Here is a 15,954-nt window from a genome sequence, read left to right as displayed (position 1 = left end):
TGGAGATTCTTTGCTATGATTAAAGCCTAGAAGCTTTTTAATATACAAACAAGGGATGCGCTCTTTAATATGAGCTGCTCAAAGATATAATTCAATACAGTACTCTTTCTGTAATATCTTAGTCAGAAAAAGTAAAAGTAGCATGTGTGCTACAATGAATTTACTCAAACTTCCTGTTTCAGTAGGATGTGTATGTGGGGAGTAATATGCTTGTTTGTTTTTTGTTTTTTTGGCATTTTTAAAACCTTTTTTTTTTTTTTTTTGTAAATGCATGTTTTAGATCTTCTGTGAGTGATACAAAATCCAATCAACAATTACTGGATAGATCCCCAACCAACCCATTACACCCTGATGTACATCACAATTTGGATGAGAAGATCTGTTGTTCTTTCTCTTTCATTGCAACTTTAAATGATGTGCTGCTGTTTTGCAATTAATAGCCAAAAGTACTTTTCTGTGCACGACCAGAACTCCAGGTGCCACTTACAAAGAGTGAAAGACTTTTTGGAACTCATAGTTCACAGACACAAAAACTCCAACATACCAATTGTTTATTTGCATGTTTTTTTTTTTTTGTTTTTTTTTCAATAGCACGTTCTATAAAAAAATCTATTTTGATACAAAAAACAAATGTACAGTCTGAAAAGATAATGAAACAAACATGGTTGACATTTTCAAAATTCCCTGCATATGCAGCTATTGCAGTTATAGAATGTTGGGTACAGTGATGTTGATCTAATAGATACACAGACAATATATGCTTATAAATGCAGAAAAACATTTAAAAGGAGGATAAGAAATGTGAAATAATATAGGGGCCGATTTAGTCAAACTTTTTCAAAAGGGAAGAGATGTTTCTGCTCTCCACGTTTCTCTCGTTTAGTTACACGCCTTACGATCTTTTCCTCTTGTTCTTCTTGCCTGTTCTGCGGCCATGAACTAGTCAGAGAGGGTGGAGCTGTCTGAGCCCCGCCCTCTTCTTCCTCATCTGAGGACAGACCTTCTTTTTCTTGCTTAAGCCCCGCCCCTGATGCCAGCCCCTGCTGCCCATAGCGACGCTTCAGCCTCTCTTTTATCAACAGGCCTTTGACCAGTAGTGTCCAGTTAGCCACCACACGCTTCTCACGTTTCTGTTAAAATATTCAACCATAATATTTACAAAACACAAACGTTTCACTCTAAATCAAAAGTATTATTTCCTAGACAAAATATTTCTTCAGTGTTAATTATAGTTGACACATCTTTGTAACACTAGAGTGTTTTAGATCTTGATGCTGTTGTGGAAGACAACATTATTTACAAAGAAAGAACTTCAAAAGATCCACACACCTCTTGTTCTTTCTTTTGCTGGATATCTTGCTCATTTTCCCAGGCTGCTTTCAGGATTTCTTGGTGTTCTTCACAGACAATATAGCCATCGTTACTGAAATATATTGAGCCAATTAAATTACAGATTTTACAGAAAACACCTTCATACATTTATATGCACACTATGCACATTATACTTGTTTTATTAACCATGTATGAAATTAATGGAACAAGCACTGGCCATTTCTTACAGAATGAGAAACACTGAAGGGCCATCTACAACACAACATTTTCAGCCAAAAACGGTAAACTTGTTATGCGTTTTGCCTGTTCATAACAGATAACAGCTTTTTGGGGACTGAAAACGCATATTTTTGAAAAAAAGGTTTCAAAGTGCAAGTTTTTGAAAACGCCACCGTTGTCGTTTCCGTGTAAACAACCAAAACAGGAATCTTTGAAAACAGTGACCTCATGTGCGTGTGTAGTACGTGTTAGGTATGTAGACATGCGCATTACATGTCGACTTTAAAGGCAAGTGTGAACAAACATTTATACACAACAATGGCAGAGTACATGGCACTGTTGTTGCTGCTCAAGAGTTTGCTAACGCTTCTTCAGCAAAGTGTGGTTTTACTTCACCAATATTACAACCAACAGCAGAGATGCATCATTTACAACATATAATCGTTACTTCTTTACAGGTACTGTTTACTAACAAGGTGACAGCGCCAACTACTGGCCTGGCATACGTAATACAGAGTTTTTGGCCGTGATTTCACATAGAGCATCTGTTACTACACAGAGCCGTTGTTAACTGACAAGCTGTGCAAATCCACACTGATAATGAACGCATGTGATGGAATTTAGCGCTGATTAGAGAACCGGCTTTACTGACGAGATGCGCATTAATTATCGGCCGATATTTATCGTGCACCCCTAGTTTTTGACTACACCGTTGTCGTGTAAACAAAGCCTGAATTTGAAACTGCTGTGGAACGTGACAGTCATGGCTGGACAAAATGTGTATGTGGAAAAAGATAGCTTTCATCGTATTCCACCAGGTTACGACATGTTATTCCAAACACATGAAGGTACTCAAACTTACACTGCATGTGCAAATCCACAATGGTAATCAAAACCCGTCACTGCTGCAGCACAGTCTATGTTCAGTTTTCGAGCTACTCTGTGCAGATTTGGCAAACGCAGGTGAACACATCCTACTGGTAACATGCATGACTTAAACATGTACACGTTCCCAAACTCATTACGGGGTACCTGAAACATACAAACACTTATAAATTCAGATCAGCACTCCAGGAAAATGCAAATATGTTTATTAACTTTAACTAACTTCATGAAAATAATTTGAACTCACTTTGCCATCAACGGCGATCGGAGGCTGATACTCTTCAGTTTGCCAGACTCCAAAAAGAGGCAGATCTTTGACACCTTTCTGCTCGGACATCATCCTGGCTTTACGAGAACGGTTGGAAAAACCAAGCACCATCTGACAGACATTAGCTTTAAAAAATTAGCTTTAAAAAGTAGTCATGTCATTTATTGTAAAAAGGTCAAATACACATGAAAAAAGGAAAAAAACATGTTAAATCATGACCAGAACAGACCTTGTATGGCTCCTCTCCTAGTCGAACGGTTCTTGCTTCCTTCAGCCAGGTATCTCTAGAATGGAGTGTGTGCACACAGTCTCTGAAAATAAATCATTAACATCATAAACACAAATGGCCTGTATTTGTATTTGTGCTAACATCTCAGATTGGCAACTAACTGAAATTAATAAGTTTGAACTGAAGTACTAAAATACTTCAACTAAAACTGAAAAATAAAATAAAGATGTATATTAATATTAAAAATGACAACAGCAACAAAAAAGACTAAAATAAAATAAAAATGTAAATGAAACTCAAAATATAAAATGTTCAATAAAAATAAAATATAATTCAAAATATTGATAAAATGATACTAAAATAACACTGACCTAGATAATCTTTATACATACAATAAAAATAATTTAAGTGATAAATGTAACCTTTAGCTCAATATCCATTTTTATACATGCATTATAGCATTGTGATGCCTAAATTCACTTAAACCATTTAAAATGTTTTAGTTTTAGATTTGAATGTTTTATTTTTAATTTCTTTAGACAAAATGGAATAGAGTTTAACATCAGCCATTTACTGGTGTTTGATCATAACATGAAAAGAATTAGTGATTTATCTGCAATAATATATTTTCTAATTCAAAAAATATGTTTTTTTAAAGCAGATTTACATAAGAGTATTCATCCATCTTTCATGCTGTACATTATAATGTTGTGATGCCATATATCAACTTGCAGCCTACAAACTATATAGAGTTTACCGTGAATAGACTGGCTCTCCTCTGCAGTATCCCAGGACAGCGGCTGTTGAGGGGTAGATGGCCTCATATTTTAGCAGGTGTCTTTAGTGCATATAGCGGATGGTTCTTGTATTCTGAGACGGATGTCGGCAAAGGCTTGTCCAATAACTTTGCCTGCATCTGTGGATGAGGAGCACAGGTGAGTCATGCACGTCACGTGTGTTAGTGTACACCACCATTCAAAAGTTTACGGTCAGTAAGATCTTCTGAAAGACGTCTCTTATGGTCACCAAGGCTGCATTGATTTGATTTATTTAAAATTATATATATTTATTTGAAAAATACAGTAAAAACAGTAATACTGTGAAATATATTTACAATTTAAAATAACTATTTTCAATTTCAATGTGTTTAAAAATGTCATTTATTCCTGTGAGGGCAAAGCTGAATTTTTAGCAGCCAAGAGTCTAGTCTTCAGTGCCACATGATCCTTCAGAAATCATTCTATCATACTGATTTGGTGCTCTAAACATTTCTTACTATTATCAATGAATCATGCGGATTCAATCAAACAGTCATGCGGATTAAAATTTTTGTGAGAACTTTGATATATTGTTTAGGATACTTTGATGAATAAAAAGCTAAAAAAAAATCTATATTTTTGTGACACTGACAATGTCTTTTTTTCTACTTTTGATCAATTTAATGTGTCCTTGCTGAATAAAAGTATTTCTGACTCCAAACTTATGAACAGAAGCGTAAGTGTATGTTATTCACACAAACCTCCTGATCCTCCTTCTGTCCTCTTTCAGCATCTGGAGACTTGTAGAGCTCCATAGTCTCCTCCCACCATTCTGAATCGACCCGTCTTCGGCGTGATGATGTCAGCCACGTGGGGTCATACCTGCTGCTAAGATCTTTCAGGTACCCTTCGTCATCAACGGCCACCACGTACGTGATTGGTTGAGTCGCCTGATGGGAGCAGAGCTGCGGCTGGCCAACACCTTGATCCACATCAACACACACCCACTTCCCCGTACTCTCCAAATAAACCTCCAACCACTCATCCACCCCTTTCCCCTCCTTTCTTTTACATCGTTGTTTCTTCACCTGTTTCTCTTCCTCTTCCTCCTCTTCTTCCTCTTCACTTTCCTCCTCCAGTTTGACCTCGCTCGACCTCCGAGGAGCCTGACCCTTTCCTTTCACCTTTGACTTTCTGCATACTTTCATGGCCCCGTCAGAGTCTTCACTGTCGTCCTCATTGGTTGGTTGAAAGTCTTCCTCACTCTGCTCCTCCTCCTCCTCGCTGCTGACTTCTTTGTATGACACTTTTGAAGCTACACTTCTTCTTCTGCTGTTTTTGGGTTTCTGTCCCCCTGCTGCCTCTTTCTCTCCTCCTTCCTCTTTCTTTTTCTTTCTCTTTCCACCTCTTTCCTCTTTTTTTGCTGCAGTTTTGTGGTGTTGTTGTGGGTTTTTTTTTAGGGGATATATTTTGGTTTTCTGAGTGTTATTTTTTTGTGGAGATCTTTTTGTGTGTGTTGTTTTTTTATAAAAAATATAAATGTTCCTCATTAATTCCAAAAATACAAAGCAAGAATTGGTACACAAGAAGAAGTAATATAATAATAATCCAAAGTCACCTTGCTGGCAGGTGGTGGCTTCAGAGGAAGGGGTTGCAGTGACAGAACCAATCGACAGAAGAGTCGCAATGACCGTAACACCATTAAAAAGAGCTACAGGAAGTGATATCACAGATCAGAAACAAAGTTAATTGAAAAACATCACACTTCCATTCAAAAGTTTGGGGTCAGTAAGATTTTTATTGAAAGAAAGAAATACTTTTATTCAGCAATGGAGCATTAGATTGTTTAAAAATGACTGTTGAGGAATTTTTTATTTAAAGGGATACTCCACCCTAAAATGAAAATTTTGTCAGTAATCACTTACCCCCATGACGTTCCAAACCCGTAAAAGCTTCATTCGTCTTCGGAACACAATTTAAGATATTTTGGATGAAAACCGGGAGGCCTGTGACTGTCCCATAGACTGCCAAGTAAATAACAGTGTCAAGGTCCATAAAAGGTATGAAAGTCGTCGTCAGAATACTCCATCTGCCATCAGACGTGCAATCTGGGTTATATGAAGCGACAGGAACACTTTTTGTAAGCGAAGAAAACAAAAACAATGACTTTATTCAACAATTCCTTTGTCAACAGTCTCCTCTGAGTCTCTCCATATCACTGTATGCTGTGTATGCTCTTCTGTATCATCTGCGCCACAAGGATGCAGCGCAAAGAAAACAGCGCATCCTTGTGGCGCAGATGATACAGAAGAGCATACACAGCATACGGTAATATGGAGAGACTCAGAGGAGACTGTTGACAAAGGAATTGTTGAATAAAGTAGTTATTTTTGTTTTCTTCATTCCGGTAGCTTCATATAACCCAGATTGCACATCTGATGGCAGATGGAGTATTCTGATGACGACTTTCATTCCTTTTATGGACCTTGACACTGTTATTTATTTGGCAGTCTATGGGACAGTCACAGGCCTCCTGGTTTTCATCCAAAATATCTTAAATTGTGTTCCGAAGATGAACGAAGCTTTTACGGGTTTGGAACGACATGGGGGTAAGTGATTAATGACAAAATTTTCATTTTGGGGTGCAGTATCCCTTTAAGTTTCTTTTGAACTTTCTATTCATCAAAGAGTCCTGAAAAACTACATCTTAAAATATATAAGTCAGCATTTGAAGTGGATCAAAACCTTTCATCAAAGTTGTCCTAAAACCAAAATGCATTCTTTGTCTTGATTAACTTTTTTGATCATCCACTTCAAATGTTAATAAATTGCAATAAATTGTAACAATATTTCACATATTATATATATGCAGCCTTTGTGATCTGCTATGAGGTCAAAGTAAGTGAGATCTCCCTCACATAGGTCATCTCCTCATGGTCCCTTGCTGATAAACAGCCAATTCGCTTTTCCAGCACCGTGCTCAACTCCACCCCCTTCTCCTCAGGTAAGGCAGGGTTTAATGTGAATGTCATTTGAAACCTGGGTAGAGTCACACCACAAAAATTTTTTTAATTTACACACAATAAAGAGATTATCAATATACTATTTGCATATAGCACAGGAACAGTTGATTGAATAGTTGACTTTTGAGACATATTTGTGGCGTGTAAATTGTGAACGTCACGATACTCACCCTCATATGGTTCCGAACCTGTAAGATGCTTTTTTTCTTTGGAACACAAAAGAAGATATTTTGAAGAACGTTGGTAACCAAACAACACTGAAACCCACTGACTTCCATTTCACTGACATATAACGAGACATTTCTCATAATATCTTCTTTTATATTCCACAGAAGAAAAATATCATATACTTTTGGAAAAATATAAGGATAGGTAAATATTGACAGAATTTTTTTTTTTTGGGTGGAAGATCTCTTTAACAGAACAAGTGGGATACATTCAAGAAGACAAATCAGGCGTACCATTTGAGAAGCCCCTCCAGGAAGCCACTGTTTATGCGTTTTGTGGCAACTGTGGTAAAGTGGGCAGGCAGTATTGACAAAACAACAGCCAACAGGTCAGGCTCACAACACAGTCTGCTTCGGAATAAACCGCCGGCCAACAAGCAAAGAAGGTGGACCTGTTTGACAGAGTAAATAAGAAATAAAACACCAGTACAATACAAGCAATAAAATATGGCCAAAAAACTAAGATTGAAGAATATTATATATTATTGCAATAAACACAAATAGATATTGTTATACTGTATTATTTCAGTGTTTGGTATCACTAAGACCTTTTTATAGAAATTCATAATTTTATTCAAAAAAATTGACACTAAAGACTTTACATGACGAAAAATCTATTTCAAATAAATTTTGTTCTTTTGAACTATCTATTAATCAAATAATCCTGAAAACGTATCACATTTTTTCAAAAAATATCAAAGAGCACAGCTGTTTTAAACAAAATAATAAGGAATGCCTATAAGGAATAATTTGTGAAGGATCATGTGACACTGAAGACTGAAATTCAGCTTTGCCATCAAGGAGTAAATTACATTTTATAATTTGTAAAAAAAAAAAAAAAAAAAAAAGTTTTAATAAAGTGTTATTTGTGTGTGTGTGTGTATATATATATATATATATATATATATACACACACACACACACACACACACACACACACAAAATTCAATTAAATGAAACCTTGGTGAGCATAAAAGACTTCTAAAAACTTTTACCGACCCCAAACCTTTGAATATTAAAGGGGTGCTATTATGCTTTTTCACTTTTTCAACTTTATTTAGTCTGTAATGTTGCTGTTAGAGCATAAAAATATCTGCAAAGCTCAAAGTTCAAAGTCCACTTCAAAAGGAGATATTTTATTTAACGGAAATCACTTTTCAAAAACTACAACGAACGACTCGTTTGGACAACAACACATATTTTCCGGGATTTGTGATATCACAAATATCGACAAATGGGATGAGACCTGGTTGAGCTGCACTAGAGAAGGCAATGAGTGTTATCACTTTGTCAGAGATACGCTAGCTTTCCCAAGGCAGAAGAGGTTAGAGTGGTTACAATCATCCAGGTTTAAATCACACTCAAATTGATTTGATTTTGATGCAATATTTACACTGAAGCTCACAGCAGGCAGCTGTGGTGAGAGGCAGGACATTTCCTGACCAGGCGCCAAGTGCTGTCAATCACAACTCACACTGGCCCAGCTAACCAATCACAGCACACGCTGGACCAGCTAACCAATCACAGCCCATCTCGTATTCCAGAAGGCGGGCCTTCATTTGATACAGGAACTATTCCAGCCGTTCATGCCAGACTGAGTAGAGAGGTGTTGTAATAATGTAAAATATGTGAAAAAAAATATGTTTTTCGAACAACCTAGTATGAGAGCCTGTTCTAGTACACCCCCAAAACAAAATCAAGACTTTGTAAAAAAGCATAATAGGGCCCCGTTAATATGTATATATTTAGTTGATTTAGCTGTAAATAAAAACTACAACAGAAACACACACACCTTGTGGGTATCCTCCAGCAGTTCCTTGTTAAATCGTTTCATCATTCGACGAAGGTAGGTTTCAAACTCTGCTTTCCTTTTCTCCCTGGAAACAGTTGTCATGGTGTTACGATTTTCCTTTTTATCTGTCTGATCATCACCGCTCCTCTCATGAATGCGACTGCAACTATCTTGTGGGTATTTACCACATTAAAGAATTTCATCACTTGGCAATCTGGCCCTCGGTTAACTCTCTATCACAAACACTCACTTCCTCTGCCTCTTGCGAACCATGTCTGGAGTCTCGATCTCAATCTCCACAGGTTTTGACACAACTTCTAGTTCAGTCGAGTCCACAGGACCCAGCGGTTCTGCCATTTCTGAGAAAGCACACAGTTCAAACCAGTCACACCGTCAGTGTAAAAGACATGACAGCATAGAGTGATAAACGTATACAATCTAAACACATGTCTGATTTCTAATGATTCACAAAAAACACTATGTACCTTCCACTTCCTCCCAGTCCTCTTCATCCTCACTCTCTTCCTCGTCTTCTTTGACTTGTTTTGATGGTGATGAGTGCTCACTGAGCATGGGGCTCATCTCCTCACTGTGGTCACTCATTTCCTCTGGCTCTTCGGTTTTCACTTCACTGTCCTGGAAGTACTTGCTTGTTCTCTCATCGGAGGAATCTCTGATCTTTCTGGACGCACGAGATGCCACCCTGGAGTTTTTGCGGTTGTTTTTGTTCACCATGCTATTTTCTGAAACAAAACAAACAGGTCATGGATCACAGCATAATGAAGATGTACTAGAGTGCAGACAGCAGATCATTTACTTATGTAGAATAATTACTCTCTCATTATTAAAAAAAAAATTAAAAAAAAATTCAATTGACATTTTTTAACAGTATGAAATAAATCTCTATATAGTTTTGTGGAAAATGAAAATAATCTGCCCATCTTTGCAGTGTTAGGAATAATTTATACATGTATTGCATCATGTGCTGGCACCTTTTGCTTTTTGCAGATAATTAGCATAAACATTGAATAACATCAGTATATATGTTTATATACAATATTAAATAAAAATATTAAAGTATTATATATGCATACATAATATTTATCTAATTTGTTATATTGTTATGGTTAACGAAAACTAAGCCATAAAACAAAACATTTACTTGAAATAATATAAACATTGACTGGAATAAAAATAAAATTTATATATATATATATATATATATATATATATATATACAGTTATATATAACATATATATATAAATATCTCCTGGCTAATTGCAAGGCCATATTTCTCAGTTTAATTAAGTTTAACTTGATGTACTAAAATAACTAAAACTGAAACTATAATAAAAACTACAAATACATTTTTGTTTAAAACTACTAGCCACTACATCTACTTAAAAAGACAAAATGTATCTAATATTACAATGAAAATGGATGTTTAAAATTAAAAACTGATTCAAAATATTAAGAAAAACTGAAATAGTATCTCATGATATTAAAGGAACACTGCTATACAATATATGATATATAAAATATGTAATATTTTTATTTTCATTGGCTTTAGAATAATGACAAATGTTATGCGTATATATATATATATATATATATATATATAATATATATATATATATATATATACACAGTACAGGTCAAAAGTTTGGAAACATTACTATTTTTAATGTTTTTGAAAGAGGTCTCTTCTGCTCATCAAGCCTGCATTTATTTGAACAAAAATACAGAAAAAACAGTAATATTGTGAAATATTATTACAACTTAAAATAATAGTTTTCTATTTGAATATACTTTAAAAAAAATAATTTATTCCTGTGATGCAAAGCTGAATTTTCAGCATCATTACTACTCCAGTCTTCAGTGTCACATGTAACATCCAGTCTATCACATGATCATTTAGAAATCATTCTAATATTCTGATTTATTATGAGTGTTGGAAACAGTTCTGCTGTCTAATATATTTGATGAATAAAAGGTTAAAAAGAACTGCATTTATTAGAAAAAATAATAATAATAATTCTAATAATATATATTCTAATAATATATTTTCTTTACTATCACTTTTTTATCAATTTAACACATCCTTGCTGAATAAAAGTATTGATTTTATTTTAAAAAAAAGAAAGAAAAAAAATACTGACCCCAAATTACTGACCAGTAGTGTATATTGTTATTACAAAATATTTATATTTTAAAAACATAGCTTCTTTTTTTTTTTTTTTTTACTTTTTATTCATCAAAGTATCCTAAAAAGTATCACATGTTCTGAAAAAATATTAAGCAGCAGAACTGTTTGCCAACTTTGATAATGAATCATCATATTAGAATGATTTCTAAAGGATCATCTGATAATGATCCTAAAAATTCAGCTTTGCATCACAGAAATAAATTATAATTTGAAGTATAATAAATTTAAAAACAATTATTTTAAATTGTAATAATATATCACAATATTACATTTTTTTTCTGTATTTTTGATCAAAGGGTCAGAGTACTCAAATCCACCCTAAAGTGGCCAAATCACACATATGATCCCAAATATGATCCCAAATATGTACGCTGGGCATGCCCACACACACTCATATCATACTGAGTCTTGTTTTCATTTAAGTGCACCAGTTAATAACAAGCTACACAAGAGAACTCAAGCGAGTATCTGCACACCTGCACACTGCAGCTGTCTGCATCAACTGTGCGCTACATTCTAACTATTACAGGTCATTCATTTTAACTGTTTAAAACTGCAAAGCTGTATTTTAACTCAGTGGGCGACTAGTTTTTGACTCTAGGTTTGAGCATCAGCCAGACAAAGTAATTTTTTTGCAGCATAAGATACCTTTGATTTTTCGTGTTTTGGAAGCTGGTTGTTCTGTTCTTTGCAATCTGCTTCGGTTTCTTTGTGGTCGGTTTTCTGCTGTGGCTCTTTTCTCTCTTTGCCATTCTGCTGCTGCTGAGAGATCGCGGATAGTTTCAGGATAAATGAACTCGGGTGTATTCAGAGGAACAGAGAGACCTGCATACACGTTAACTTATGTAATGTAACCTAAAGACCACTGTTACCCAACACAATAACTTCCCACCTTTCATAACACTGAAAAACGTGCACTTTGCCTGCAGGATATCTGAACATACGTCATATCCGCCTGTACTACTGAGTCGACTGGGTAATGTGATGATTTAAACGCTAGGAGGCGTGGTCGCACAAACTTATTTTGCCGGCAGCAAGGTGATAATTCATTATATTCAATTCAAAAATAATTAAGAAACTGAAATAGTATCTCATGATATTAAATTAACACTGCTATACAATATATGATATATAAAATATGTAATAATTTTTACTTTTCATTTGGCTTTAGAATAATGACATGTTATGAGTATATCTATATATCTATATATATATATATAATAATAGATATTATATATACACAGTACAAGGTCAAAAGTTTGGAAACATTACTATTTTTAATGTTTTTTGAAAGAAAGGTCTCTTCTGCTCATCAAGCCTGCAATTTATTTGATCAAAAATACAGAAAAAACAGTAATATTGTGAAATATTATTACAACTTAAAATAATAGTTTTCTATTTGAATATACTTAAAAAAAAAAACTTTATTCCTGTGATGCAAAGCTGAATTTTCAGCATCATTACTCCAGCCTTCAGTGTCACATGTAACATCAGTCTATCACATGATCATTTAGAAATCATTCTAATATTCTGATTTATTATGAGTGTTGGAAACAGTTCTGCTGTCTAATATATTTGATGAATAAAAGGTTAAAAAGAACTGCATTTATTAAAAATAAAAAATAAAAATTCTAATAATATATATTCTAATAATATATTTTCTTTACTATCACTTTTTATCAATTTAACACATCCTTGCTGAATAAAAGTATTGATTTTATTTTAAAAAAAAAGAAAGAAAAAAAAATACTGACCCCAAATTACTGACCCAGTAGTGTACTATTGTGATGACAAAATATTTATATTTTAAAAACATAGCTTCTTTTTTTTTTTTTTTACTTTTTATTCATCAAAGTATCCTAAAAAAGTATCACATTCACATGTTCTGAAAAAATATTAAGCAGCAGAACTGTTTCCAACTTTGATAATGAATCATCATATTAGAATGATTTCTAAAGGATCATGTGATAATGATCCTAAAAATTCAGCTTTGCATCACAGAAATAAATATAATTTGAAGTATAATAAATTTAAAAACAATTATTTTAAATTGGTCATAATATATCACAATATTACATTTTTTTTCTGTATTTTTTGATCAAAGGGTCAGAGTACTCAAATCCACCCTAAAGTGGCCAAATCACACATATGATCCCAAATATGATCCCAAATATGTACGCTGGGCACGCCCACACACACTCATATCATACTGAACTGAACAGGGTCTGTTTTCATTTAAGTGCACCAGTTAATAACAAGCTACACAAGAGAACTCAAGCGAGTATCTGCACACCTGCACACTGCAGCTGTCTGCATCAACTGTGCGCTACATTCTAACTATTACAGGTCATTCATTTAACTGTTTAAAACTGCAAAGCTGTATTTTAACTCAGCGACTAGTTTTGACTCTAGGTTTGAGCATCAGCCAGACAAAGTAATTTTTTTGCAGCATAGATACCTTTGATTTTTCGTGTTTTGGAAGCTGGTCTGTTCTTTGCAATCTGCTTCGGTTTCTTTGTGTCGGTTTTCTGCTGTGGCTCTTTTCTCTTTGCCATTCTGCTGCTGCTGAGAGATCGCGGATAGTTTCAGGATAAATGAACTCGGGTGTATTCAGAGGAACAGAGAGACCTGCATTACACGTTAACTTATGTAATGTAACCTAAAGACCACTGTTACCCAACACAATCACTTCCCACCTTTCATAACACTGAAAAACGTGCACTTTGCCTGCAGGATATCTGAACATACGTCATATCCGCCTGTACTACTGAGTCGACTGGGTAATGTGATGATTTAAACGCTAGGAGGCGTGGTCGCACAAACTTATTTTGCCGGCAGCAAGGTGATAATCATTATATTATATTATATTATATTATATTATATTATATTATATTATATTATATTATATTATATTATATTATATTATATTATATTATATTATATATTTAGGTTGATAACGATAATGTATAGCCTAGTTCTGACTATACCAATAATTCAGCTAAATATGATAATTGTTTATTATTGTAATCAGGATTAGATTGAACTAATAGTTGGATAATAGTAATTATCATTTATATTTTAACATGTAGGTGTGTATAAGTGGATAATAATAACTGTCATGCAAAACAACTCATCACATTAGTATTTAATGCTAATTTTAATTTTAAAAATGTTGTTGCACTACAGTAATAAGAATATATCACTTTGAGAATGTAAATTACAAGTTAAACATTTGGACACTTTACAGTAGATATTTTGTGGGAAAATGTGCCTGTTATAAAATAATTTCAAAAAGTCTTAATGGTCCTTAAAATATGTTTAATTTACTTAAAATATATATTTTTTGATTTCAAACATATTATACATTTTCAGTATTTTCTTTGTTTTCTTTTGAATGCTTTTTTTCATTATATTTAACATTTCATACTATGATAAAGTATTTTTTAATACAAACCCATGTTAAAATGGATCAATAAATGAACACACATAGACAACTGTACAGTTATTCTTTTATTTTAAGATTTGAGCCGTGATGAACACATGAGGGGACACAGGGAATCAGTGTGGGCTGTTTCAAATATATACTTATGATCATATTAATGATGTGTTGTGGGCCTACTTGTAATCTATAGCACAGAAAAGAAGTGACCATTTAAAACTGTGTTTCTTTATATTCAAAACTGATGCAGTTTGTATTATATAGGGCATTAACCTCATTCAGTCAAGTTCATTAACATTTGGGCATGTCTGTGTGTGTGTGTGTGTGTGTGTGTGTGTGTGTGTGTGTGTGTGTGTAAAACAGCTGTTTTAGCATCACTTGGCAGCAGATGTCCAGCCAGTGTGTGTGTGTGTGTGTGTGTGTGTGTGTGTTTGTGTCTGTGTGTGTGTGTGATACTTCAGAGAACCGTCTGTGGACTTGATTGGCAGAGCAGAATCAGATATTCTCCCTGCAGCCAGCCAGACTCAATGGGCATCTGTGCCCAGACTGATGCCAGGACAGGTGTATGTGTGCCTCATGATTGGCATATGAAGAAAGCTGTTGGCACCAAGTCTCCATGAAGACACAGTCCCCCAGCCCTGCATGGCTTCCATCCCTATATGAGTCCTGAGCATTCTCAGATAGGAATAAAAAGCCATACGGGGCAAAGAGCAACGAGCGACATCTCTTTCAAGCATTTACACACAATAACACAGCCTAATCTTTTTTGCCTATATACAGAAAACGCAATTCGTCAGTTTTATGGTGTAGCGCGAGTGCCCTCTAGTGGACGTGTACAGCATTACAAGTCTGCCGTGCTCTTCTATCGCACTGCAATAGTCGTCACCACTACCGTTGTGACCATTACAGGACAATCTTTCCGATATAGCATCTACAAAAATAACGTCACATCCCTAAACTTTAAAAAATAGCGCTAGAATTTCCCTGCGGGGCTAAAATGTCCCCGCCTAAGATGTGAGAAGGAAGTGCAGTTTTTGTGAATGAAATATTTAACATTTCCGTTATTCTAGCCAAACCGATGCATTTTGAGGTTGACGGCAACAGTCGATACATTGGTAAAACAGATCTCCGGCACATGCACCTGTTGTGCAGCCATTGCGATGTCTGAGAGTAAAACGGGAAAACGCTGGCGAGGCTCTCTCCAACCTAAACGCGCAACAGGAGGAGTAGGCTACAAACCGACAAGACACTCTACATAGAGAAAAAAAAACTTGTTAAATAGATCAAATACAAGGTACACGGTATAAAAGGAAAACTATAAATCGCGATGAAGGTCGAGCTGTGTTCTTCGGCTGCTGACGTGCAGTTCGGTGCGTAAAAACTAGCAGCGCAAGTCGTCACCGTGTCATACATGACATTAGAATGACCAGCGCATGATGATGAAACGACTGGAAACGTCCGTGTGACATTCCTGCAACATTTCTGTTCACTACACACTGGCAGGCTTCTATGGCAAGCTGGATTAACATTTATTTCATGATACCTGTCTAGTTACAACTGTCTCACAGGTGCTAG

General features: G+C 35.0%; 1 protein-coding gene across 1 annotated transcript; it reads right to left on the bottom strand.

The window, feature by feature from the left end:
- Window positions 1–534: 534 nt before the first annotated feature.
- LOC109065409 (xeroderma pigmentosum, complementation group C) lies at window positions 535–13,655 on the bottom strand. The gene is given in 16 exon segments (XM_019082391.2): window positions 535–1,130; window positions 1,330–1,423; window positions 2,414–2,583; window positions 2,684–2,815; window positions 2,934–3,015; window positions 3,691–3,774; window positions 3,776–3,849; window positions 4,453–5,217; window positions 5,310–5,402; window positions 6,610–6,730; window positions 7,176–7,333; window positions 8,734–8,818; window positions 8,984–9,092; window positions 9,219–9,476; window positions 13,399–13,502; window positions 13,637–13,655. Coding segments are annotated over 15 exon segments (2,625 nt in total). The 5' UTR covers window positions 13,496–13,502; window positions 13,637–13,655; the 3' UTR covers window positions 535–827.
- Between the last annotated feature and the right edge of the window lie 2,299 nt (window positions 13,656–15,954).

Source organism: Cyprinus carpio, chromosome B8, assembly GCF_018340385.1.
Source record: "Cyprinus carpio isolate SPL01 chromosome B8, ASM1834038v1, whole genome shotgun sequence".
Lineage (NCBI taxonomy): Eukaryota > Metazoa > Chordata > Actinopteri > Cypriniformes > Cyprinidae > Cyprinus > Cyprinus carpio.
The sequence above is the reverse complement of the archived record's forward strand: the minus strand, read 5'-3'. Positions and strand labels throughout refer to the sequence as shown.